Source organism: Cnephaeus nilssonii (genome assembly GCF_951640355.1).
Source record: "Cnephaeus nilssonii genome assembly, chromosome: 9".
Classification (NCBI taxonomy): Eukaryota; Metazoa; Chordata; class Mammalia; order Chiroptera; family Vespertilionidae; genus Cnephaeus; species Cnephaeus nilssonii.
In genome coordinates this window covers 59,528,462-59,555,235 of record NC_137080.1, presented here as the reverse complement: position 1 = coordinate 59,555,235, position 26,774 = coordinate 59,528,462, and the positions used below count along the sequence as shown (strand labels likewise).

Genomic DNA, 26,774 nt, shown 5'->3' with positions numbered 1-26,774 from the left:
ATCTGTCTCTATTAAGCCAGACCAATAAATGTTCTAAAAAATGTAAAACAATGACATTATTCTCACAAATTTGTTTTGGAAAATAATTATTTTATTTTCAAAGTTAATTATAGTAATGTGGGGGAAGGTCAATGGGGAAAAAAAGGAGACACGTGTACTACTATTTTTAATACTTTAAACAATAAAAAAGAAAAAAGAATGTTGATGTATGGCCCTTTGGCTTTTTTATTCTTCTGTTTACCTTGCATTTTTACATTATGTTATAATCATTCACATATATGTCATATATTTATATATATAACTTTTATATATACATATACAAATTTTCTATCCTGTCTTTTCTCCATAAAATTCTATTTTCGTTCTCATGTTAGTATTTGCTTTATAAATAAAATTTAATGACTGCATATTAAAAAAATAAGTTAATTATAGTAATGTGAAATAAATTTAAATAAAACGTTTTAAAATTTCTATTTTTAAATGATAAATATGAGATTATAATCTATATAAACAAAGGAACTTCAACAATTTTTATTCATGTAAAGGGGTTATGAGGCCAAGAAGTTTGAGAATTGCTACTCTAATTCATTTAGTAATGGCAATTTTAGTATGAACTCCTTATAAAACTGATTTGGAGATGTGTGGGGTTAAATAATTTCATTCCATCTTGTAGTAACTGTCATACTCTAACCACTGAAGACCATGATGATATTTCTAAAAACTTAGCTAGTATTCATCCTTCTAAGCTGAAACTAATTGAGAGGAACTTACTTTACTTTTCCTCATAATACACTCCTGTCATGGCGACAGCATGGAGCCATACCGTCACACTGATTTAAAATTATACAGTCTGGCATACAATAGATAGTCAATAAGTACTGATAGACTAAATACTTCTGAAAAAGGTTCTAATACAAATTATACACACTACATCTCTGCTTTTGAGATTCACAAAGCACAATGACATTAAAACCTCTGAAAAACCTTAAGATAAAACTATCTAATTGTGTTTAATGCACAATTTCCCAAACTCATTAGCTATAGTATCCCTTTTTCCCTAATAGTATCATCTTGACCCCAAAAAATACTTTTTCAAATATCTGCTTCAGTATGATTAGCTAAATAGAAAAAGCATTTAAAAGAAAATATACCAAAATAATATTTTAGATATATTTATACTTTTATCTAATCTTTCCCTAATTTGCTTACAATAAAATTTAAAAGAAAAAGGATCTAAAATATTTATGTCCCTTCCAGATCTAAGTTTGTATATGATAATTATTCTAATGTGACTTCTTTAAATTGACCAAAATTCCTTGTAAAAATTTTACTTTAACAAGAAAATTGATTATTTCTTAATGTTAATTTTGTGATGATCCTGTATTAGAGTCTTTTTGCAAAATACATTTCAGGTAACGAACCTGAAAATCCTTATTGCAGAATTTCATCTTTTAATAAAATATTATGAATCCACTTTTTCCTGACTAAATATTTTCTTGATGATTACAATTTTTCAAAATCAACTTTCATTTTAAAGTTACAAGAGATACTTTCAATTCTTAAACTCCTCATGCTTTCTGGCTTTTGAGACTTTATACAAGCTGATCTCTCTGCTTAAAATCTATTCTTTACCCACCCACCTCCACTATCACTCTTTCAAGTCTCAGTCAATGCTTTACTGCCTTACATGACCTGTTATATTACCACTGCCCCTTCTTTGTGTTTCCATAACACATTATATACTCCTTCCCAAATGTGCCTTTATGGCCCTATCCCCAACACTTTGTAATACTTATATTGTATTAATTTTCCTTAATAATACCCAGCCCTCAATGGAATCTAATGGTAGTTATGTTCCTCTCTACCTTCCTTGAAAAAACCACATATATAGGTCCTACCACAATCTTGCCTTGTTTTGGGGGTTCTTAAGACCCCTGACACTATACTAAAATTGTCAATTTATGGTCCATGTCCTGCATAAGCATGAAATGAGACCCTGTTTACCTGTCAACCCAGTACCTAAATGCAGTACATATACTGAGTGCTTAATAAACTGTTAAATAAATGAACACATGAAAATATGCAGAAACACTGACTTCTCTTCTATTTAGCTACTAAACAGTAAGTTCCTTATGGTCTGAGATCCTAGACATCAGCTCCAGAACTCCTTTTCTTTACACTATATACTCTCTTCTTGGACAGTCCTTATACATATCAAACTTTGACATCTTTCTTTGAAGTCCCAAAGTCTTCTCAACTCATCATATAAAAATGAACTCTTAAGCCTCATGCCAAAACCCTCCAACACGGCAACACCATATACACAGCCTCAAACCAAGATGTCATTTTTTTTTACATTTGCCCATTCCTCCCTTCCATCTCATTCCCAATATCCATGCAGTTTCACCAAATCCAACTGATTTGTCCTTCCTATCCTTAAATGCAGCTCTCTCCTTCACCACAATAACAGCCCAACTTCAAATCATCTTTGCAATATACTCCCATCTTTCTGACATCTACTCATGCCCTCTACCTCATTCAAATCTATTCTCTATTTTCCTTTGAATGAATGCTCTTTCCAAAACATGTATCTGGTCAAGTCACCCCTACTTAAAAGAGGCTTTTCCTTATTCTTGGCAGATTCAAATCCTTAACATGGTCTACAAACCCTGACACACATTTCTGGTCCATTCCTGGTTCTCTGCTTTACCAGGCACATTCCCAGCCATACACCCTCCAGCTCCAATTTTCTACATTTAGACACACCCATCTTCTTCCAGGTTCTTTACCTGCACTCTCTTGTCAGGCTTTTCCCATGTGATGCACTCACTTCCCCAGATCCTCTTCACACAACTCTTCCATATGCTTTAGATCTTCCCTCCAGTGTAATTTTTGTTTTCCTTTACCCTATTCAGTCTGTATATATCTTGGGTGCATACACTTAGTGACTTTTCCTTAACTTATGTTATCAGTTTATGATTATACATTTTAAAGTGTAAAGATTTAATGCTTTTATTCTCAAGTTCACCACAAACTATGAGAGAACAGGGACCATATATGTCCATCTGGTCCCAACTGTGTCACACACAATACATATTAAAAAAAAATTTTTAATTATCATTTGCTATTGTCCTTTTCTAAACATTATTCTTCATGAATATTAACCCATGCCACTATTGATCCATGGTCAATATTTAAAAAGTAAAAGCAAAAACAAATTTAAAAAGTTAAAACAGCTCATATGGCTATACATATATAACTTTTAATTTTCAAATTAGTAAAAGCCCCTATCTTTAATATTAAGCCTTTTGGTTTGAATAAACTATTGCTTTATTTATTTACACTAATAAATAACTTAAAGGAAATTAAAACAAAAGGAAAATTCTAATAAAATGCCTTCTCAAAAATATCTATATTTAAATTCTCAGTAACTATTTATACATTATCATTTGGGAAAAACAAAACACAACTTGATATCCTCAGTTCTAATATACCCATTACTTTCCATGACTAGAGCTGCTTTCAAGCTCTTTAGATATTCAATACATAAAAAATGACCAAATTATGAAGTTAAAGTGTGATAAATATTAATAACACAGAGCTAAAACATAATGACTGAACACTAAATGCTAGCCCTTGGGGTAAGTGTGGTTAAGTTTTACATATAAGTTAATTATTTTAAAAACCCTAAAAGGTATGTATTACCATTATTCCCATTAATAAAGAAATTATGTGCAAAAAAGTAAAACAACCATGAAAAGGTCACATATTTAGTGGATGGCAGAGATGAGAATAAAACCAAGAACTAACTCCAGAGCTCATATTCAGACTGCCCAACCCCACAGTACCTATTGCTTCAAATATATATATATTTGTGTGTGTGTGTGTGTGTGTGTGTGTGTGTGTGTGTAAGCAAGCTATAAAGGAGATTTTATATAGTTTTAAGATGACATTAAACTGAGCCAGAAAAAGAAACGTTTTAAAGTTCATTCTCACTACTAAAAAAAATAAGCACAAGAGCATAAATTCCTATAGGTAAAGGGGAACACTTAAAAATCTAAAGATACAAGTAAAAGATAAAACTAATACTCTACCAAAATGGCTGAAGGAAATCAATGTGATCAATCCTACTTTTGTACATTACTAAGATTAAAATTTTAAACTCTTAAATTTAAAAAGAGGGAGGTCCAAGCTGGCAACGAAGTAGGTGGAAGCTGCACTCACCTCCTCCGAAGAACAAACTGGAATTACAACTAAGTTTCAGAACAATCATCCTGAATAACCAACAGAAGACTAGCTGAAGAGAAGTCTCATAACCAAGGGTTTACAGAAGCCACATCAAGGCTGATAGAAAGGGCAGAGACTTGAAAAGAACTGGTCCTGCACCCACAAGAGGCAGCTGAGATGCTGGAAGGATGTCTTGGCTGCAGGCTCTCCCTGAGAAGTGTGGGGTGGACACCAAAACAGCTCCCCCCACCCCATCCCACCCCCAGCCCAGAGCACCAAAAGCCAGGAAGAGGCACCCACATAACATTTGGCTATGAAAAGCACCAGGGCTTCTGACCAGCAGGGAGAGATAGAAGTCCACTAAAGACACAGGCGCCCTTTTAAAGGGCCAATGAACAATGAGGTATCACCTGACACCTGTTTGCATGGCTAGCATTAAGAAATCAACAAACAGCAAGTGTTGGCAAGGATGTGGAGAAAAGGAAACCCTAGTGCACTGTTGGTGAGAATGCAGACTGGTACAACCACTGTGGAAAGAAAGCAGTATGGAATTACCTCAAAAAATAAAAAATAGAACTGCTTTATGACCCTGCAATTTAACTTCTGGGAGCTTATCTGAAGAAACCCGAAACACTAATTCAAAAGAATATATGCACCCCTTTGTTCATTGCAGCATTATTTACAATAGCCAAGATCTGGAAGCAGCCCAATTATCCATCAGTAGATGAGTGGATAAAAAAAGCTGTGGTACATTTACATAATGGAATACTACTTAGCTGTAAAAAAAGGAAATCTTACTCTTTGTGACAGCATGGATAGATCTGCAGAGCATTATGCTAAATGAAATAAACCAGCCAGAGAAAGACAAATACCATGTGATTTCACTCATTATGTGGAATCTATGAACAAAATGAACAAACAAGCAAAATAGAGACAGACTCATAGAGAGCAGGCTGACAGCTATGGTGATGGGAAGGCTAGGTCAGGGGATTTGGAGGTATTGAGCAAATAGAAAAAAAAGAAAAAACTCACAGCCAGGGACAACATTGTGGTGACTGCCAGGGAGAGGGGAGTGGGGGGATGGTGGAGGAGGGTGTAGGGGAGATAAATAGTAATGGACGGAGACCTGACTTGGGGTGGTGAATAGATGTGCTATAGAACTGTGCACCTAAAACCTGTATAATTTTAACCAGTGTCACCCCAATAAATTCAATAAAAAGGAATAAAAGCATTTTTAAAGTTTCCTCTTATATGTTGAAAAATTAAAAATAAAGTTAGAAAAGAGGTATAAGTAGATTACACCAAAAGGGTTAAGACTCTAAAATTTTATTACTATTAAAAAATAGTAATTTTTAAAAATGGACTTTTATCAGTAGTGCTCCACTTTTTTAAGTCCATGCCCCTTTCGATAAACATTTCATCTCCTCTCCTACTAAGATACAAGAGCCTGCTCTATGGATGCAACCCCTGATGCCACCTCACTGTGGTTCACTCCTAGACCAGTGGACTGGCCAGAGCCTTTTCAAACTTTTCATATCCCCGCCCCTACCTCCAATACCAATTGGAATCACTTAATATACTAGTAACAACAACAATCTTTTGTTAACTGTCTATAATTAATGGCTAAAACCTGAATTAAACATAATTACCCTTTTTGTAAGTATGTTACATTATATAAAATAGAGGTCAGCAAACATATTCTATACAGTATCAGATGGTAATATCTTAGTCTTTGGGAAATACTATCTATATGCAACTTTTAAAAGGTATTAACTTTAGCTTAGGAGCCTTGCAAAAACAGATCTGCACAGTTTGCCCGTGTCAGCCATAATTTACCCACCTAGATCTAAAGAATGGTCCTTGGTTCTAGCAACTTGTCCAGCAGTAGGGGTAATACAATTCTGCAAAACAAAGGCAACTCTGCTCATACCTTCTCCATCTTGGCCCTATCATAAATCTGTAGCACTCCTTTCTCAGACTGCATATATAAAGTATTTCTAGAATTATCAATTACAATTTGAACAATAGGATAATCTCCTGAAAATACTAATTGTAGCAAGGAAGAACCAAAGAAAAGAAACTGAGCTCTTAGAGTGGTTTATTCTCCTGCATTTTGCGATAAACCAACCTGCTTCTGCATAGTATGTATGCTACTTCATATAAACAGCTATCCCCTCCAGCCAAGAAAATTTTCTCATTATCAATGGAAGGTACGGTTTAAATGTAGGTGTTATCAGTGGAACAATAATATAAAGAACCTGGAAGCCACTACTACATTATACCACATATACTATCATTAAGAACTTCTCTAATCAATTTTTAAAGAAAAGGTCAGTAGTTTGATTAAGGGCCCTAAAGTCAGATCGCCTAGATTTAAGCTTCCAAACTGAGCATGGGAAAACCTTTTTACTTGAAGTCTCAATGTCCTCATCTGTAAGACTAGGACTTTAAAATCACCACCTGGGGAGGTGATCATAGTACCAAGAGGTGCTTTTACATGTTGACCTTTCATGTTAAAAAAAAAAATCTTTCTAGACCTAAACAAGGAGAAAAAAGGTCATCTTTTTAAGGATCTTTTCCAAGTGAGACTAGATCAATATATTAATTCCAATTACTTAAATTTACCTGTGAGAAAATGCCAGTCCTTTGTCTAGCACCGTAGTTGGCAAACTGCGGCTCGCGAGCCACATGGCTCTCAAAAGAAATTTCAATCGTTGTACTGTTGATATTTGGCTCTGTTGACTAATGAGTTTGCCGACCACTGGTCTAGCATATAAGAGGTCCCTATGAAAATAAGATCCACCTCATAATTACCACTAGTATGATTTAATTTGACTAGGTACTTCATTTCTAGAAAAGCTGATTGGTTCTAAAAAGAATGTTTTTCAGATTGTCTCATCTATTTTCTCACCATTTTTTCAGATCTGAAAGGCTATCTGCTTTTGCTCTCTGCTCTAGTTTTGAGTACTAAAAGGTCAGCTTAGCTCTGGCTGGATGGTTCAGTTGGTTGGAGCATCATCGGACCACCAAAGGGTTGTGGGTTCAATTTCCAGTTAGGGTACACACCTAGCTTGCAGTTTTGACTTCTAGTCAGGGCAAGTATGGGAAGCAACCAATAGATGTTTCTCTCTCTCCCCCTCCCCTTTCCTCTCTCTCTAAAAATTAGTGAAAAAAGAAAAAACAACAACACACACCATATCCTCAGGTGAGGATTTAAAATAATTAAAGGTCAGCTTAATGGACTATAGTTACTATTTTTATGACTATTTAGCACATAAACAAAATTCATAAATTTAAAAAATCTATTTATTTAATCACTTTATAAGCCTATTATTAAAACCCAGCCCCTAAACTTCTCAAAACTTCGTTTTAAGTATAAATGTCTTACTATTATTACAAAGTACATGTTAAATTTTATCTATATTCATTAAAGCAAGCGTACAAGTTTTCTCTGAGTAATTTTACTAATAGCATCTTCACATAGACAAATATATGGAACTAGAGGCCCAGTGCATGAAATTCATGCACAGGCAGGGCCCCTAGCGGCTGCCAGTCGGGGCCCCCCTTCCCCGGCTTCCTGCCACCGCTGCCAGCTAGGGAGGGGCTGGCCTGGGGGAGGGGCCAAGGGTGGTTGGCTGGTTAGCTCCGCCCACTGGTCAAACTTCCAGACGAGGGGACAATTTGCATATTAGGCTTTTATTATATAGGACTAGAGGCCCGGTGCATGAAATTCGTGCACTGGGGTGGCGGGTCCCTCGGCCCAGCCTGCCCCCTTTCACAGTCCAGGAGCCCTTAGGGAGCTTAGCCAATGAGAGGTCAGAAAAGGTGTTTCCTCTGCAGCTCACGCGCAGAGACCCCCCCCCCCCCCCGTGTGTCCGCTGGGGTGGGGGGCGTGCTCCGAGCCGCGCCGGTCGTGACTGTAAAGGCGTCCTGGACAAATTTGCATATTACCTCTCTCTCTACACACACACACACACACTGCCAAGTATTCTCCAAATTTATTTATCTTCACAAACAAGTATCTACCCACTTCACAAGTAAAGAAAACTGAAGTCCAAAGGTTACGCAGGATGTCCAAGGTCATACATTTAAAAAGAAAAACAATAATCAAACCCAGATCTCCCGATTTCAAGTTAACTGTTATTTTTATTACATTACAGTTTCCTTCTCAAAACATTACCCACCCCCCACATTGTCACATTTCGTGATTCCAAACTTACTAGAACCCATATAACCACTTTCAAGTCAAATCTTCTAAGCTGGGAAACTGCTCTCAGAAGTACTCTTACTTGCCTATGATTTCTTTATAAATTAGAAGTATAATAAAATTAATATAGAATCATATTAGGTGTCAAAATTGATCTTGGTGGTCTATTTACTCGTAACTGTGAATAAACACACTTGAAAGACTGTCTTATACTCACAATGTAGTCAACCACCTAAGAATTCATTTAGATAATTCAGTTAGTATGATAAACACAATTATCAATAAAAATTTTTCATTTAAAGAAAATGAAATATTGCTCTTTCAAATTTTATTCATTCATCACAAGCTATATTCTGCTAAAAAAAAACAACACAAAACACCCAAACCTATCCAGAATTAAGGTTTCCTCAAAACAGATGATCTATAAAAATTAATTTGAAACACAACAAAGCTTAACTATTTAAATACACTTTGAAGTTTTGTTTTTAAATCAAGACATATTTGCTAAGCAAAATTTGTACAATAAAAAATCCTCTTTAAAATACTTAATTTAGTAATTTAAAATTCAAATTTATAATTCTGTTGAAAAAGTTCGTATCTATTAATTTAAAGGTGAAAAATTCTTAAACAGTTTATGCTTAAGATGCCAAAATAAGTAATTTTAAGAGAACGCCCAGTTTCATTTTTAGTAATGTTTCAGTTTCAAACACTGTACTCAAAATAACTAACACCACATATACAATAGCAGTAAAGTTGTTTGAGAAAATGTATATTTCTCCAAGTTGCCTAGAATTTATTATTTCCACACCCCAAAACTAAACTAGAACCAAGTGACAAAAGCAAAGGTAAATATTTCTTGCATTTATATTATAACCTCTGAGAAGACTATGTGCCTCTTATTTATCCATGACAGAGACCAAATGGCTCATGCCACCATGACAACAGGCTGTGTGGAGTCCAGAATCACTTCATGGATTTTTTTATGTGCTTCCTTTGCAGAAGGCTGCCACCACTAATGCTGTCATGAATAACTTACTAAACCTTATACTACAAATCTCATGTCTCTTACAATTTCAATTACTTTTAACTAAGTAGAAGCTGTATCAGGTAGACCTGCTTTAAACCTAATGACTGCCTCTCTAGAGACCAAAGCTTCTTACACCTAAATATTTCAATGTGCATTATCATAATTTGATTTTTCAGTACCCTCAATTCTCAAATTCAATTTTAAAAAGTACTATCATTTCCCCCAATCTGTTATAAAATACTTGAAGTCTATATTCCATATGCTCAGTAACATATTTAATAATTCCTAAATAATTTATTAATTTTCATAAATTACTCATTTCACAAACAGCAGCTCATAAACAAAACAAAAACACAGAAACTGGTAACTTTACACGTTAAATTTATTTCTAAAAATTTCAATTTGGGCCCTAACCAGTCTGGCTCAGTGGATAGAGCGTCGGCCTGCAGACTCAAGGGTCCCAGGTTCGATTCCGGTCAAGGTCATGTACCTTGGTTGTGGGCACATACCCAGTGGGGAGTGTGCAGAAGGCAGCTGATCAATGTTTCTCTCTCATCCATGTTTCTAACTCTCTGTCCCTCTCCCTTCCTCTCTGTAAAAAATCAATAAAATATATATATTTTAAAATTTTCAATTTGGTTCCTATTATCAAATAGTCTTTTTTCACTTTAGATATAATTATGAAAGCAACTTAACCTAAATTTTTACTGCTAATTATTTTTTTCTGATACACTCATTGTAATGACTTTCTTAAAGTTAACTAAAAATACATTAAAATAGGAAGTGTTTCTAAATGGGTATGTGTAGTATAACTGCCCCTTTGCTTAGTATTACAACACTCTGAATTCTAAAATTTTGTGAGGGAATTACTAGCAAGAATAAAATCAACCTGTTTGGTATTATTTACCCAGAATAAGTTGGGTGAAATACAATTTTATTTGCTATAATTCTGTAGTGATATGATATATAACCACAAACTTGGGGGGGGGCGGGGGGAGGGAGGAGTATGACTGCAGTAAGTGAGAGGAGTTTATAGTTATCTAATAAAGAAATACCAATAGATTGAAAAATTGATATTCATAGTATTTAACCTAATGTACACTTAAGAATTTTTGAAAGTCTTTATTTAACTCTTTAATTAAAAACACACATAGCATTAAGCCAGACTGGCAAAACACTGACAATTTCAAAAAAGAATACAAACTATTGTGATGATTTTAAATTACACAAATCTCTGGATAGGAGGAGTCAGATGCAACAGCCAAGGATCCTTCACATATTCCTAAATGTCACCTATCAAAAGAAAAAAATTTCGTATATCCTCTAATCAATTCTGGATATTTCAAACACCGAAATACTTCTTAATGTTGTTACAGAAAAATACTCTTGTTTGAATCACTATACAGACCATCAAAAGTTTTCTGGATATTCTACCCAATATTTTTAAAGAATTATTTTTGGTATTTACTATACTTTTTTATATCATAGGCTTAATTATTTTATTCTTGAATCTAAAAGTAATTATACTAATAGTATTTTCTGAAGTTTTAAAGTGCCCTTTTTTATACTGTAGCTGTTATGTTCAAAAAGTTATGTATACTTGTTTCTGAAATAATGTTTTTCTTAAATTGAACATTAATACATTAGAAAGCTATAATTGGAACAACTTTATTACAACTACTATAGTTCTAGTAATAGCAAACACAAACCCTTATTAGCATGTGACTTGTGCCAGTCTGTTATCACTCACAGAATCTTACAATGTAGGTGCTATTATTAGCCCATTTGGTAGACTGGGAAACAGACTCCTGCAGTACTTACTATTCTACCCCATAACAATTAAAACATCACTGTGTAGTTAGGGAGAAGATAATACAACTTCCTCTTTACATAATGCCAATTCAAGGGTATTAAGATTTTAATAGGTACTTACTTAATTTTGAAATGTTTGTAAATGTCTCACTTTTAAAAATAATGATGTAAGTACCATTATAATAATTGCATGTATAAGAAAAGATGTAGTTTTGTCCACTTCAGCTAACACTTCATTTGTTATGATGATCATGATACATTAAAACCCTGTTTTAGAGGCTACCAAGCTAAGCTTACTATTTCATTGATATCCTACTAAAAAAGGAAATGGAAACACTGCAACACACACTTACTTCATATGGCACACCCCACCCCAAATTATACTGGTTAAGTTTTGAAAAGTACTATGTTATCTCTAATATAGAATGAGATTCCAATTCAAAAACATTTAAAGTGTTATATATTTTTTCCCTAAAACTTGTCTCCTATATTTTTTACCTTAACTTTCACATTAATCAGCACACTCTAATGTATACTTGATACATACCTAAGTAATTCCTATCCATGGTTCCTATTCATCTCTGAATTTAAGACCACCAATAATTTATTAAACCTAATACTTAAACCATATCAAAAAACATACTAAATTATAGGGTAAAGAGGCAGTGGACAATGTGGTGTCTCAAAAATTTTCATCCTTGCAAAGAGAAATCATACTACAACCTAACAATGGCACTATCAAAAGCATTTATAAAATATTAAAATCTGCATAATTTCTCTATTTCTACTTTTCTGTGTTTTGGATAATAAAACTCCAAAAGGAGAGTTGAACTATTAGGGACAATGTATTGCTATTTCTATTTCAAAAACAGATTTTCAGATTAGAAAAGTTGTAATTCACTTATTTCATGAATAACTGGGGCCCACAGAAATGACTTGCTGGAGATTACCTGCAGGTTAACTGCTGGCAGGGCTAAGATCACAGTCCCACATCTCCTGGCTCTGAATCATTTCACTTAAATAGAATGATTTCTAATAAAGTGGAATCATTTTAAGAAAAGTAAATACCACTACAAAACATAAAGTAAGTATTATATCATTTTAACAGACTGGCAAAACATGAATCCTGTTTTGGAAAGAAGAAGAAAAAAAGCCATGTAATCAAGAAATGTGATCCGAGTTCCAAATCTAGTAAAAAAGCATATAATTTCTGTGTCAAGATCTCTTCATAAATATGCAACCACCAGTAAGGTGGCGACTAGAAAGGGAAATTAACAAACCAACTAATTCCACCATGCAAACTAAGAAATAAATAATTGTCCAAAAATTATTTGAGTTTTCCTATTCTATAGTTTGTCTCCTAAGCCTCACTCCATTTAAAAAATAAGAATTCTGATAAAAGTTTTTTAAAATGCCCTTTTGCTTTAAATCGACCTCCTGTTTTTAAAAATAAAAAACTAATTAGACATATACCATAGAGCCAAAAAAATGTTTTAATTTCCTATCAAAAATATTTTAAATCTTAAGGTAGAGGGGAATAATCACAATGAAGTTTTGTCAATCACACTTGAAATAAACACATCAATTTTTAAAAAAAATCTGTAAACTTTTAAAACTGCTCATAAATCTCCACTTTCCTCTTGGTCAAAACTCAATCACTGATTGTATCTGTAGGCTGATTGCAGATACTAATCACCTATTTTTAAGCTCATAAATACCAATTATTACTTCCCATCCTAAATAACTTCCCATCCTAAATAAATTTTCTAGAAATTTCAATCTGACATATGAATTTTTCCATTTAAAATATTATTCATTTATCAGGAATGTAACAACAAATTTCCAGGTACAGGTAGACACTACTGAAACTACCTATCAAAAATAGTTATTTTAGTTTCACTCACCAAAATAGTCTTCAAATCAATGTCAAATAAAAGCAATTTGATAGGCAACGAAGTTAAACATGTTTAAGCCATAAGAATAAATTAAGACAATAGAGAATACAAAGTTTTGCATGTTCACCTAGACATAAAATTCAAGATCCCACTTACTATTAAACAAGAATGTGCTCAGATACCTGCTGTTCCAAAATGTTTTTAGAGCTAACTAAATCTCAGTTAAAAAGTCAGTTAAACAGAATACCTACACACCTAGATATAGTTTGATGAATATGAAAGCACCTTGAATGATGCCTTGTAGCCAGTAGATACGGAGTGAGCAACATGCTGAATGAATAAAAAGAGAAAATGATCCAGAGAACTCTGAATTCTAATGAGAATTTTAACTGCCTCATGAAATGCCAACATGACTGTTCTAATATAAGGATGAAAACACTCCAAGTAAGAACCACTTCCATGAGAAATAGGCGGATGTCAATAAGTAACACACCAATGAAAACTCTACTTATTGTGTCCTAAGTTTTGAGAAAGAGTCAGGAATATAAATGCTCTAATATATGAGAGACAAGAAACCCTCTCAAAAAATTAAATTAAATAAAAATCAACATTGGTGCCCTTTTTTGTTACTGGAGAAAACAAACGATACTCCTACAAGGATAAGACATTCCCCTTGTTTGGCCAGATATCATTAGCCACTTCATTTTAAAAATATAAATCTAACATTACCAACTGTCTCCAAGAAAACACAGCAATCTTTAAGAACTTGGGGGTTGTTGGTTTTTATAAGATGTAAAGATGAATTTTGTAAAATCTGCCCAATTCTTAAAAAGGAAAATTATAATCTTTATAGTTTTTTGGAGTAACAAGCAAGACACTTCAGATTTTGTCAAAGATTACAATCTAAAAATTTAAATACTTAAGTTAATGAATTTGAGTTGGCTTCAAACTCTATTCATTTTAGCCAAGTATTGAATGAAACTAGCCTAAATCACTACTTGCAAACTGTTAAAAGTTTCCATCAAATTTACTAAACCTTAGTGCCTTTGCTTATTTCAACCGATGTAGGCATTTATCAGCAACCTATATTAAATCATAATAAGAGACTTAGGCTCGTTAAATGTTCTACATCCAAATGAAAGAAAAGTCATCAAATCAAAATCATGTCATGCCTTCACCCAACTCGAGCCATGCAATTCTAAGAGCTTTGAAACGTCCAAATATTTCAGAAGCCCTCATTAAGTAACAGTCATTAACTACATCACAACATCAGTGGCAAATGTCTCAGAAAATCAATGCATGCATAAATTTTAAATGCTTGATTTGCCCCGAGTGAGTGCTTTAACTGCCCAACACACACACACACACACACACACGTTCATACAAATAATCTAAATCAGTTTAGGAGAAAAGAACATGGAAAATGTAACTCCCAGATACCTTTCTTTTCACAGACACAATCCTAAAGTAACAGGTCCACGTTTAGAAGTCAATTTCTACAAATGACTAAAATATTCATCTTGAAAACCCACAAAAGTAAGTAGTAGGCATTTTAAAACTATTTAACAAAATAGATCCCAAGATATATTGGAAAACTTCTACTCCCAAAGTTCCACCGTCACTAAATACGTGGCTAAAAATAAAAACGCTTCGGTGGCCTCCAGCAACAGTTCATCGGACAAGGGGCAGAACACCGGAATTAGCAGAATTAGAAAAAAGCCTGTTCAACTTCTGGCTTTAGGGTATCACAGGCTTTTACACTTCTGCGAACGCTGTCTTGGTAAACGCAGCATGTTCTGAAGGCCAACTATCACACATCCGAACCCCTCCGACAAAAATCACAGCTCTGAATTTAAAGCAAGCAAAAAGAGACCAAAGAAGGAGAAAAAAAAATAAAAAAAATAGATAGCGTCTTGCCACGGTTCCGCTGCCGCCGATTAGCCTGCTTGTGAAATGCTAATGCCACTTCGGAGCTGTTAGTCACCAGCCATTGTGTGCGGCCGGAGAGCGCCGAGCCGCCCGCGCGAGCAGAGCGGCGAGCGCGCCCTCCGCGCGCCGCTCCCGCCGCCGCCGCCGCCGCCGCCGCCGCGCCGCGCGCGCCCCCGCGCCCGCCCGGCCGCGCGCGCCGGCCCCTCCTCCTCCGGCCTTGCACTGCACAACACTCATGACGTATCTTTATTTCTAGCACATTAACCAAATATCACAAATAAATTGTCTGCAGCCCCTACGGTCCCGGGGTGCAGGTCCCCCCGGCCACTGCCCCCCGCAGCCCCCGCGCCGACTTCCCAACGTCCCCCCCGGCCTTGGGAGCTTTCACGTTCTGGGGCCAAGTTTTTGTCTCTGTAAAAAATTGCGGGAAATTCAATTTTTATTCGAGTCGGGGAAAAGTTTCTTTGCTCCGCGACGTGAATGTCTCACCAGATTCTGGTAGGTCCTGGGATGCTCCTTCCCGGTCCAGTCGGTGCGTCGAGGCAGCAGCTGCGGGGAGAGGGCGTCCCGTGAGCCGGGCCCCCGGCCCCAGCCCGCCCGCGCCCCTCCCCCGCCCGCCCCGCGCCCCGGCGGGGACCCCAAGCCCCGCGCCCCACGCCCCAGCGGCGGCGGCAGCGGTGGCGCCGCGGCCCAAGGGCGGCCGCGCGGCGGCAGGACGCGGCGGACCGCCGCCGCCCTTACCTCTTTCTCGGCCACCTCGCGGATCAGCACCTGCAACAACAAAGCGGGGAGAGCTGAGCCCCGCGCCCCGGGCCGCGGCCCCGCGCCGCCGCCGCCCTCCCCCACGCCCGCGAGCGCCGAACCCGGCCCGGCCCGCGCCGCGCGCCGCCGTACCTGAGCCGCCTGCTGACAGGGTCCATCTTCCAGGAACCGGGCGATGAGGAAGTAGAGCTCTGCGCGGGAGAGAGGGACAGGGAGACACGGGCTAAGCGGCCGGGCGGCGGGGGGCGGAGGACCGCGAGCGGAATCGCCCGGTGCCAGCGGCCCCGGGAGCCCCTCGACTTACCCGATCGCAGCTCCGAGAGGCCTTTCCTCTCACAAGACATGTTTATGGGTCACTTCAGGGCCGCTGGCGGGACACCCCGCCGCCGAGGGGAAGCGGGGATGGTGCCTCCGCCTGCCCTATAGCTGTCACTGTGTGTTCACGAGCCCAGCCTCGGCTCCACCATTCAAGCGACGGCGGCGGAGGCGGAGGCGGAGGAGGAGGAAACAACAACTCTCAGGCAGCGGCTACGGCCGCCGCCGCCTCCGCCGCGGATCCCTCCGCCGCAGAAAAGAGTCCGCCGCCTTCCCGGCCCCAGGCTCGGCCCCGGCCCGCGCTCCCGCCCCCTGGAGAGAAAAAGGAGTGCCTGCGCCCCCAGCGACCCCGCGCCCGGCGCGGTGAGACCCCCCGCCCACCCCTCCCCGGCCGAAGGTGCGATTTGTTTATTTATTTCCAGCTGGAGAAGATGCCGGAGCCGGAGCCGGAGCCGGAGCCGCGGGTTGGCTGGGAGGCGCTTTCTCTGTGGAGGCCGATCGCGGGAGGGAGGGGGCCGGGGCTGGCTCCGCGGAGGGATCTGACGCAAACGGAGCCGCAGCACCGCTCTATTCAGTGGCGCTGGCTGGCGCTGAGATGGAAGTTACTTTCTCTGTAGCAGAAATAGGAAACAAATGAAGCAAAACTGCCCAAAGAGGGGACATGCCCCGAGGATGGGTCTCACTCTCACGCACGCACACAGACACACGCAGAGAGCACTCTCACGCTGTGCAAACTCGGGATCGCGCCGCCCGGCCCGAGTTGAATGATAGTGTTTGGTTTCTGTCTCTTGCCATGTGCATGTGTATAAATGCTGCGGATTGGCATCTGTGTAAGTCTCGTCCTGCGTTTGTTTCTGCAACCTATGCAAAGTGTAATGTATTCCAGTGCTTTACATTGCAATAAAGGTTCGGGCTCTTTTTGTGAAGCACTTGCGTTTGCTAGCCCGTTATTTGCTGAAGCCACCTATGCATGTATCTTCTATTATTACTGCCATTGCCTTAAGCGTACATTTAAAAAATGCTGTTATTGTTATATGGGCAGAGCGAACTCCTGATCTGTACTTCAGATACTCTTTTTCCTGATTACAAAAAGGCTAGTGACGGCTAATGAGGGGTTTGGGAATTAAAGAACCTTGAAGCTTTTTTAAGTGTTTACCGGAAGGAATAATGTAAACATGAAAGAAAGAACACTGATATTTATCCTAACTGATCTGGAGGTAGTTTAGTGACAGATCAATAACCTCCGAAGGATATTGAAACAGCATACTACACTTTAACCCGGTTGATTAGTGATTAAATAATTTAAATTATCTGTGTATCTTGTAGTTGACTTCGTCATGCTAATTAATGGCTTCTAATTTGAGGTGTAAACCGTTCCTGTTTACAGTTAATCACGGGAAGACTTCTTGAAAACTGACAAAAGAAGAAAAAATTAATCTTTCGTAAATTAGTGTGTAATTACCGGTTTTATATGCTAAATCTTACATCTGCGTTTTGTGACGAGGATAAGGGCCTTGTTTGTTAAAAAACGAATATGGGTGAAATTAATGGAAACAATGGAAAAAGCCATTTGTTAGAAAACAAGGACACTAAGTGATATTTATCTCCAGATGATTTAAAGCACTTTTCCAAAAGACTTGAGAGTTGATTTTTGTTTTTAAGGATTGCATTTTAAAGGGAACTAGGATAGTCGTTCTTTTGTTAACATTTAACAAAAGATTCTCCTTAAAAATTTTAGATAATAAACTGCATTTTATGAATGTGGTCTAAAAAAAGGTTATTCGTGGGGGAAAGGACCAACAAGCTGTATTGTGGTTTTCTAGATTGTTTCCTCAAGCCTTGTACCCGCTGAGCTCCTTAACATTCCTAGTGAGAAATACTTGCTGCAACTGCCTTGAGCTGCACTGCAAGACTGCATCTGTGTAATGCCCTATACTAAAACATCCAGAAATCATCAGACATATGATGAAGAAGAAAAAAAGACTAGACATCCTTGGAATAATACGATATAAAAATTGCCTTTTTTAGCAACCTTAATTCAAATAAAAAAGAGTTGTCCCATTGCATTTTAATTATCAGAGAAACTTATTTATTGAAATGGCTATCCTTCCAATATTGAAAATATTTGCATTTTTAAAGACAGTAATTCCATTCTAACTATTATAGGTAAAGTAGCTTCTTCTACATGATTAGGTTTGAAAAGACAGACATTTAATATGCCTTTATGCAATTCTGTTTATTTCTATGATTGATGCTTTCTAGTCTATCTTTTCTTTTTTAAAAGTATTGTATTCTTCCAATAAGTGTAATATTTTATATTATGATGTTCTTCAAATAAACAGATTTCAAGAACTAAGGATTATAGTTAGAATCTTGTGGTTTTGAAATGTTTGTATTAGTCTGATTCTTACTAATAGATGTTTTATCCTTGCGAAGGAAAATAAAATCAAATTATGACATGAAATATAAAATTACCCTGAGTAAAGTTTTCCACATATATCTTGTGACTGTTATGTAAACATTGAAAGCTGTATGATTATCTCATGTATGTTTTCCATTTAGAAGCTACAAAAGCTTTCCCTAAGTTTGCTACTATACTTAGCTCCTAAATTTTTTAAGGAAAATAGCCCTTCGAAGTTTTCTGAATATGATGTTTCTGTCATTTTGACTAACCTTTGACAATATTTATAGCTTATTTTTCAAAGACCTAATTTGAAGATGGCTGCCTTTGAACTAATTTATAACTATCAGTCTGTTTTAAGAAAATATATATTAATTGCTAAAAATTAAAACTTCTCTTAAGCCAAATAAACTGTGTTTTTTTTTAACAGTGGATGTTAAATTGAATTTTACTTAGTTTTTTAAATGTAATACTCCTTAAAACATTTTAATTTCTTTAAACATAAAATACATTTCTGGATTTTGATAACTATAGGGTTATTAAGTCATTTATTGTGCATGTATATACAGAAAGACTGCACATATCATATAGAAAGAAAATCTTACCTTGAAGTCCTGTATTTTAGTTCCCAAGGTGATGGCACTTGCAATTCTTTTCTCAGCTTTCTCTTTTGCATATAAGAATAGTTCAGATTCCATCTATATCCCTTTCTATTTGTTTATTTTAACTTTTTCATGGACTTCAAAAATAAAGTGTTAATTTAAAAGATTTTCATGCCTTTTATATAAGAAGGCTAACAAAAATAGTAAAAGTTTGGAAAACCAATGATTCATGTTTTTATTATAGTAGTCTCTTTAGGAGAATTACAAACTTTTCTTGAAATGTGAAATTTAAGAAAAATTTCTGTGAAATTCATCACTTGTTTTCACTTGGCATCACATGAAACAAGATAAATACTTTATAAAAAGTTTGTCTTGATTGTGGTAAGTTATTATTCTAATGAAATAATCAATTGTTGCCATTCAAGTTCTTTCTGGAACAAGATAGGGTAGTATTTATAAATAAAAGGATTCCACCACATGTATGAAATTGGTTTATCTCCACTAGCATGAAATAATACATAGCTCAAAAAACTTTTAAAATTATATATTAAATCCCGTCTTTATTTTGATATTATGCTTTTTTTATAGCTATAAAATGTAGAAATGGAAAAGTAGAAAACACTGTTCTTCAAAACTACCTCCTTTTTTAATGCTCATCTGTCCTGACAACAAAATACAGCTGTCAAAAGAATCTTGTGTAATACACCTCACTCCTTCTTCTGGATTGCTCCCAATATTGTATGTTTCTGCTCAGATCTCTCTGACTTTCTCTCAACACACATATTCTTCTCCCATTATAAAGCTTGAATATATATCAAATTTGAAATATGAGCAGATATACTATTTAGCTGCTACAGAAAGAATAGAGTAAGCCAAGTCATTATTTAACAATTTGTATTGTCTCCCTTATATCTCACTGAGAAAGCTTTTCACTTAAATTAGAGCACAGTTCCTTTTAATCTAACAAAAATTAGCTCGTTACCAACAATCAAATAATCCCTTACTTATTTAAATGTTATTAGTAATTCACCACTCAACTTTTTTTCCTCTAAATTAAATAATCCTAGGAGCTTGGAATTTGTTTTTTCTAATGTAAGTTTTAGTTTGCACAAGAAAGATATATCTTCATGGACATATATGTTTTATTTTTAACATCTCTTCATGATCTAACAGTACACTTACAAAGATTAACGTAGAAAAGCAATTTTAGAACATATTCCCCCAAGATTTAAAGCAACAGTAGATGGAGTAGAAAAAGCTGTTCCAGATGGCAAGAAACTTAAAGGAGAAGTCTGTAGGCATGTTGTATCATATGAAGATGTCTGATGGATGGAGAGTGGGCTGGACTGATCTGAGAACAGTGGAAGGAGAGATGATAGACTCGGGGGAAGGGATGCAGTTGCTAGTGGTGGTGTGTTAAACAAAGCATGCTAGTTATTATCAATGTGCTTTTAAGAGGGAATTTGATGGCAAGAGTTATGTAGTAACTTGCCTTTACATGTACCCAAATTCGTAAACTAAGGACCCCAAAGAAGAAAAATTATTTTATTCATGGAAAGGAAAGGGGGAGGTTTATCTGACAAGTTAGTGAGGAATCTCTGCAGAATAAAAACACTCAGAATCAAGGACACCAAAGCAGACACTGTTGTTGGGAAAGGAGAATGGTTGTTTGAAAGAGTAAGATCTTCAGAGTGGCCACAAGTCTGACTTGAGATTCAGATGTGAGAGTAAGACATATATGAAAGTAAGATCCAACTCAAAATTGAAAAAAAGCCAATTTAGATTTAAACTGACTTTTTAATAAAAAATGGGGTTTCCATTTTTCCAAACTCCTATAGGAAGGCCTGTCTAATTTACGACCTTATTTTATAAATTGCCTCTATTTTTCTTATCTTATTTAAATACTTGGCAAAGATCTTGACTTATGCCTCTGTACTTTGTTCCCTTTGATAGCTATAGTCATGTGTATTTGTTGAAGTAGTGGTTAGCTATTTCTACCCTAAAGAATGAGTTCTATTATACAGTTAAAATTTAAAATATTGTTGATAGCAAGTAGGTCTTTCAACTGAGATGTATATGTTCAAAATTTAAGAAAAGCTTATAATTTGGTTTTGAGGTTACACCTACAAATTCCATTGCATTCATAATTTTCATGCTTACATTTGAGTGCATAAAAATATTGGTGTGGGTGAAATGGTTATAGTGGATTTTTTAATGTTCATCAGAACTTACCAACTGATAATAATTTGTATAAAAACTAATGTAGCCTTTAAATGAGATCTACTGGTAAGGACATATGTGTTATTTCCTCTCAACACTTATCAGTATAATGTAGCTGAACGTTATTCTAGAACATCTTTCTTAAGAATATCAAGTAAGCTGTACCGTATTAGAAGGAAAAAATATATTGCCTTTTTCTCTTGCCATCCTCACCTCTCTGGTTTGCACATGTTACACTTTATACTTGTTTTTGTCATTCAGTGTTTTGGTGTTTTGTTTTGTGTGTGTGTGTGTGTGTGTGTGTAAATATATGTATAAGATTTCCATATTTCCCTGATACAGCAAATTTTCGGTTTTCTCAGCATCTCTACAAATTTCCTTCTCTTCCATCACTCAAACTTTAGTTTCCAATGGTAAACCAAATATACGAAGTAAGATACACAATTAATTTGGACAGACCTTAATAGCTCTAAAATATGAAGCAATCTATTCTTTGCTTCTTTTAGTTGAGACAGTCACACATTAAGATATTCAGTATCTCTTATTTTTAGCTCTCCTGCTTATTAGACAAAAGACTAGAGAGATGATTTACACAACGGGTGTGAAAAGAGGAAAAAACAGTTCCTTCCTCTGCTTTTCCATAGGAAAGAAATGAAGTAATAAACAGCAAGAATTTTCTGTTTGTGAAGCATGTGTAGGGTATCCCAAAAAAATGTATACACACATTAGTAAATGCCTATTAACATAGCATTTTTCTATTAGGATAATTACAAAGCTCATTTCCCTTTTATTCAGCCAGTTTCTTATGTGGTCTCTTCTTTTTCCTTTTTTAAAAAATTTTTTTTATTTTTTAAAATATATTTTGTTGATTTTTTACAGAGAGGAAGAGAGAGGGATAGAGAGCTAGAAACATCGATGAGAGAGAAACATCGATCAGCTGCCCCTGCACACCCCCCACCGAGGATGTGCCCGCAACCAAGGTACACGCCCTTGACCGGAATCGAACCTGGGACCCTTGAGTCCGCAGGCCGATGCTCTATCCACTGAGCCAAACCAGTTTCGGCTCTTCTTTTTCCTTTTTATTATTAAGAAATTATCTTAATAGAAATGAATTTTTTTAATGGTAAGAATAAAAATAAGAAGTTCTGTCACAAGTTTTGGTGACTTGTACTACTACTGTGAAACCGTTTCTTTTTTCCTGGGCAAAATCATATGAGTTAAAATAGGGACCCAAAGTCGATCTTTACTCTCTGTCCCTTGTCTTCATCTGCCATTCTTACTTCTATCTTATTCTCATTGCAGCATTCTTACTTTCTCTTTGTACATCAACTGAAATCATCATTTACAACACTGGCTTTCAGTCAGACCATCATGTGTACAACATTGTGTCCAATACATGGAGATACCAGTTCACCAGAGGCTGATGGTAGATATGAGAGCTAATCTGAAGCAGCTGAGACTTTCCTCTACACCTGGAAAGCAAAGACTTCAGTGATAGTCTGGCCAGTCTCCAGAAATTATCAATTATTAAAACCTAACTTTATTTAGGAGCAATAACTCAATTTATTGAATGGACTGAAAGAGGTATGAATCAATAGCTATCCATACCTTTTAAATTTAAATATAAAGAATTCATATTCCTGAAATAGAAACAATTTATATATATATATATATAAAAACTATATATATATAGTTTTTAGTACAAAGTGTATATATTTTACAAATACAAGCAGGAATAAATTCCACCAAGTTATTTTTAGTAACTACAAAATAACAAATTTTGTGAAGTAATCAAGTGTGATATAGATTAATATGAAAACATTTTTTTCAAAGTACGTTTTGGAATGAGCATATAATTTCCATATTTTAAAGAAATTTAACAACTAATTTCTAACAGAGTAGTTTCAGTTTTATAACATAAACTATGAAAAGGTTTAAGTCAAGAAGTTCTCTAGCCAACATTAGATCAAAAACTTACAAATCTAGAAATCAAGGGTTGCATTGACTCCAAAACTTTTTTATAGTGTCCATGATTTTTCTTTTACTTTCTTTTTTTTGAAAAAGTACAAACATATTATTCTTTAAAAGTTTAGCTTTTTTAAACTAAAATATTTATGCTTCAACACATTGGAACCTAGAAATCAGCTCTTCTTATCTCAGGAGCAATTTTTTTAAGCCTCTTTATTCTGGAAAAATGTCAAATGTTTGAGAAAGTAAAGAAAACAGAAATATGACCCACCAGGTATCATATTCCCAGCATTCATAATTATCCACATTTGGTCAATTATATTTCACCCCCTTTTTGTTTAAATGTCTTAAAATAAAACTTAACATTACCCCTGTAAAAAATTTGATCTGTAGTCCAGAAGCAAATTTTAACTAGGTTAGCTCTGACATTGATTGATTGATTTATCTATTTACTTTCTCTTATATTAAACATTTTTCAAGCAACTATCATATTCTAGGCACTGTATTAAGCCTTGGAAATTGATTGGCTGGACAAGGTCATTGGGATCCTTTCTAAAGAAGTTCTCTTATGGTTGGAAATGTAAACTGCTAACAACACAGATCATATCACTCAACTGCTTAAACTCATTAAATGATGCTTCATGAACTCCTGGACAATCCTTACTATGACATGAGATCCCTTATCACCTGCCCTCCTCAACCTCTTCCCACTCAACTCTACCCACTGGACCAGAAGCACTCTAAACTCCTCCTATATGGAAATAATTATTCAACTAAGCCCTCCTTCCATTTTCTGCTTATCCTGGTCTCTCTTTCTGAACTCCTCATCTCAGAATCAGACCAATTCTCATACAGTTTTCAAGTCACGACCTAATCCTCACTTCCTTGAGAAAGCCTGTATGCCTCTCCTCCCAGCAGATAGCTAGGTGTTCATCCTCTGTGTTTCCAGAACCCCTTTCGTATGTCTCAACTGTAGCACAGCTTTCAGGTATGTTACAGTTTTATATCGTTCTGATTCACTAATATTTTTTCTGTAGAACGAGCTCTCCATTTTAGTTTTCTATGTCCCCAGTATATGCAACAATTCAGAATATACAGCAGGCACTTAACACATTCAATTGTTTTCCTTGGCATATGTCTATTAGATAAAGAAACTATGGTCATTTCTAGAATTATATTAGTACTAGAGGTCCAGTGCACGAAATTCATGCACTGGAGAGGGGGGATTGGAACTAAGCCGGCAGACGGACATCCCTCTTGCAGTCCAGGACCCCTCGCTCCTTACCGCCCACCTGTTTGCTGCTCCTTACCACTCAACTTGCTGCTTCTTCCTTAGCACTGCCACGGAGGCGGGAGAGGCTCCTGCCACCGCCACTGAGCTCACCAGCCATGAGCCCAGCTTCTGGCTGAGCAGCGCTCCCCCCTCTCCCCCACCCCCCCATGGGAGCGCACTGACCACCAGGGGTCAGCTCCTTCATTGAGCATCTGCCCCCTGGTGGTCAGTGCGCATCATAGCGACCAGTCGTTCTGGTTGTTCTACCATAACAGTTGCTTAGGCTTTTATTATATAGAAGTTGGTTCCTAACAATGACCTCAGTTTGCCCTAATTTCACAGGATATTTTACTTAAAGGAAGAAAACAAAATACGTGTTGTATTTAAAGAAACACCAGAATATCATGTAACATTTGGACATTAGCTCTGTCCTTTCAGAGCCTTCATTACAGAATTATTTAAAATGAAGGATGTATGGTCCCTGTATTTGTTTCTATGTATTAGGTAGAGCTGCTATATATCTCCTGGTCTTGGCAGAGAGGTCTTATGCAGTAGGTGTCCTTTGGGTGCCCAGTTGTGCAGTCTCCCTAGTCACCTGAGCCGAATGCTCCATGTTGGTCCCTTGTGTGGTTTGTGTGTGCCCTTTTGTTGTAGTTGAGCCTTGATTGCTGTGGGCACATCAGTGGGAGGGATTGACCCTTAGGCTGATTGGTTGTGAGGACTGGCTGTAACTACAGTAAAGGAACTGTTTTGCAGCGGCTGACCTTCTGACACAGGATTCACTTTAGCAGGATTCACTTTAGCAGGATTCTGATGCCTGCTGACTCCTCCCTTTGGGTGTATAATTTATGGAGATGGTTGGGTGCTGTTTTGGTGTGGTCTGAAGCTGGCTGCTGGGTCTATTGGTTCTGGACCCTCTTGAGAGGGGCTCTGGTACAGGCCCAGGTCAGATGCTGTCTATGCCCTGTCTGGGGCCACTGTGTATGAGCTACAAAAGAATCTATAGATGGTTGCCACTTGCTGGGATCTGAGGCTGGTTCCCACTAATGCTGGTCTTTGAGCTGCTTAGTAAGAGGTTCAGGGCACACTGAGGCCAGATGCTGCTTGCTTGGTGTTTGTGAACCTTTGAGAGATTTTAGGAAAGTCCACAGCAAGAGCCAAGACAGGGTGTTTGTATGGAAAAGCTACTGGAAGCAGCTTGGGTGGGCCAGCAAATTGGTGGGGTGAGGTCTTGAGGAATCACCAGGGCAGGGCCAAAGGTGTTAGCCAGGTTGATGTAGACTCAGATATGGTGCCTGCCTACACTTGCAAGGAGAGGGCTCAGCAAAGGAACAATGGCTTCTGCCAGCACCTTTGTCTGGGAGAAACTGTCTCCTCAGCCCTCACCCTGAAGTCGGACAATTCAGTTCCTCCCTGTATGTATGTCCCTGCTGCCTTTCAAGCTACTGCCCCAGTGCTGGAGCTCAGAGCACGTAATCTGTAAGTGAATGAGTCCATTTGTGAGCCTTTTTAGTGGAACACGTAGGATTCTAGGAGCTCTTCTCTCACTCAGCTACAATCCTTGATGGTTTTCATAGTCAGAAGTTATGGGGACTTCTCTTCCTGGGACTAGAACCCTAGGCTGGGACTCTTCACATCTCAGGGAGAACCACTGCAGCCAAGATATCCCTTCTGATTTTTAACCACCATATGTGGGTGTGGGACCAGACAGTTCCATGTCTCTACCCCTCCTACCAGTCTCAATGTTGCTTCTTATATTTTCCTAATTATAGGACTTGCATTTAGCTAGATTTCAGGTGGTCCTCAGTGATGGTTGTTCTGTAGTTTAGTTGTATTTTTGATGTGGTCATGCATGGAGGTGAGCATAGCATTTACATACTCCATCATCTAAACCAGAATTCAAAGTCATGCTTCATGCTGTTCTTATTTTTCTTCTACTAAAACCATACTTAGATGTATGGGTAGGTATGTATATATAATATAAGGCACATATACACATAATAGCAATGTTTTATTGGACATATAAGCAAATTTTAGTAATGAGGAAATGAGAAATAGCAAGGAAAGAATTTAGTAACTTTCTAAAGAACAGAAGTTAATGGTTGATGGATCCAGAGTCAACAATGGAGTCAGTCA

The 26,774-nt window shown here is 37.1% G+C and overlaps 1 protein-coding gene and 1 long non-coding RNA gene across 3 annotated transcripts in view; one reads left to right on the top strand and one right to left on the bottom strand.

Annotated features, from left to right (window-relative positions):
• The window catches only part of PHIP (PHIP subunit of CUL4-Ring ligase complex), a 149,630-nt gene extending 133,026 nt beyond the window's left edge, over positions 1-16,604 (bottom strand). Inside the window, exons 1-4 of one of the 2 annotated variants that reach the window (XM_079780278.1) lie at positions 16,164-16,604; positions 15,992-16,050; positions 15,839-15,868; positions 15,587-15,646 (exon numbers count right to left, since the gene is read on the bottom strand). In XM_079780278.1, the coding sequence (XP_079636404.1) occupies positions 15,587-15,646; positions 15,839-15,868; positions 15,992-16,050; positions 16,164-16,203 (189 nt within the window). In that variant the 5' untranslated portion in view covers positions 16,204-16,604. The remainder of the gene's footprint in view (positions 1-15,586; positions 15,647-15,838; positions 15,869-15,991; positions 16,051-16,163) is intronic. The other variant, XM_079780277.1, reaches the window with a different exon arrangement.
• The window catches only part of LOC307104965, a 544,872-nt gene that overhangs the window by 401,022 nt on the left and 117,076 nt on the right, over positions 1-26,774 (top strand). The window lies entirely within an intron of this gene.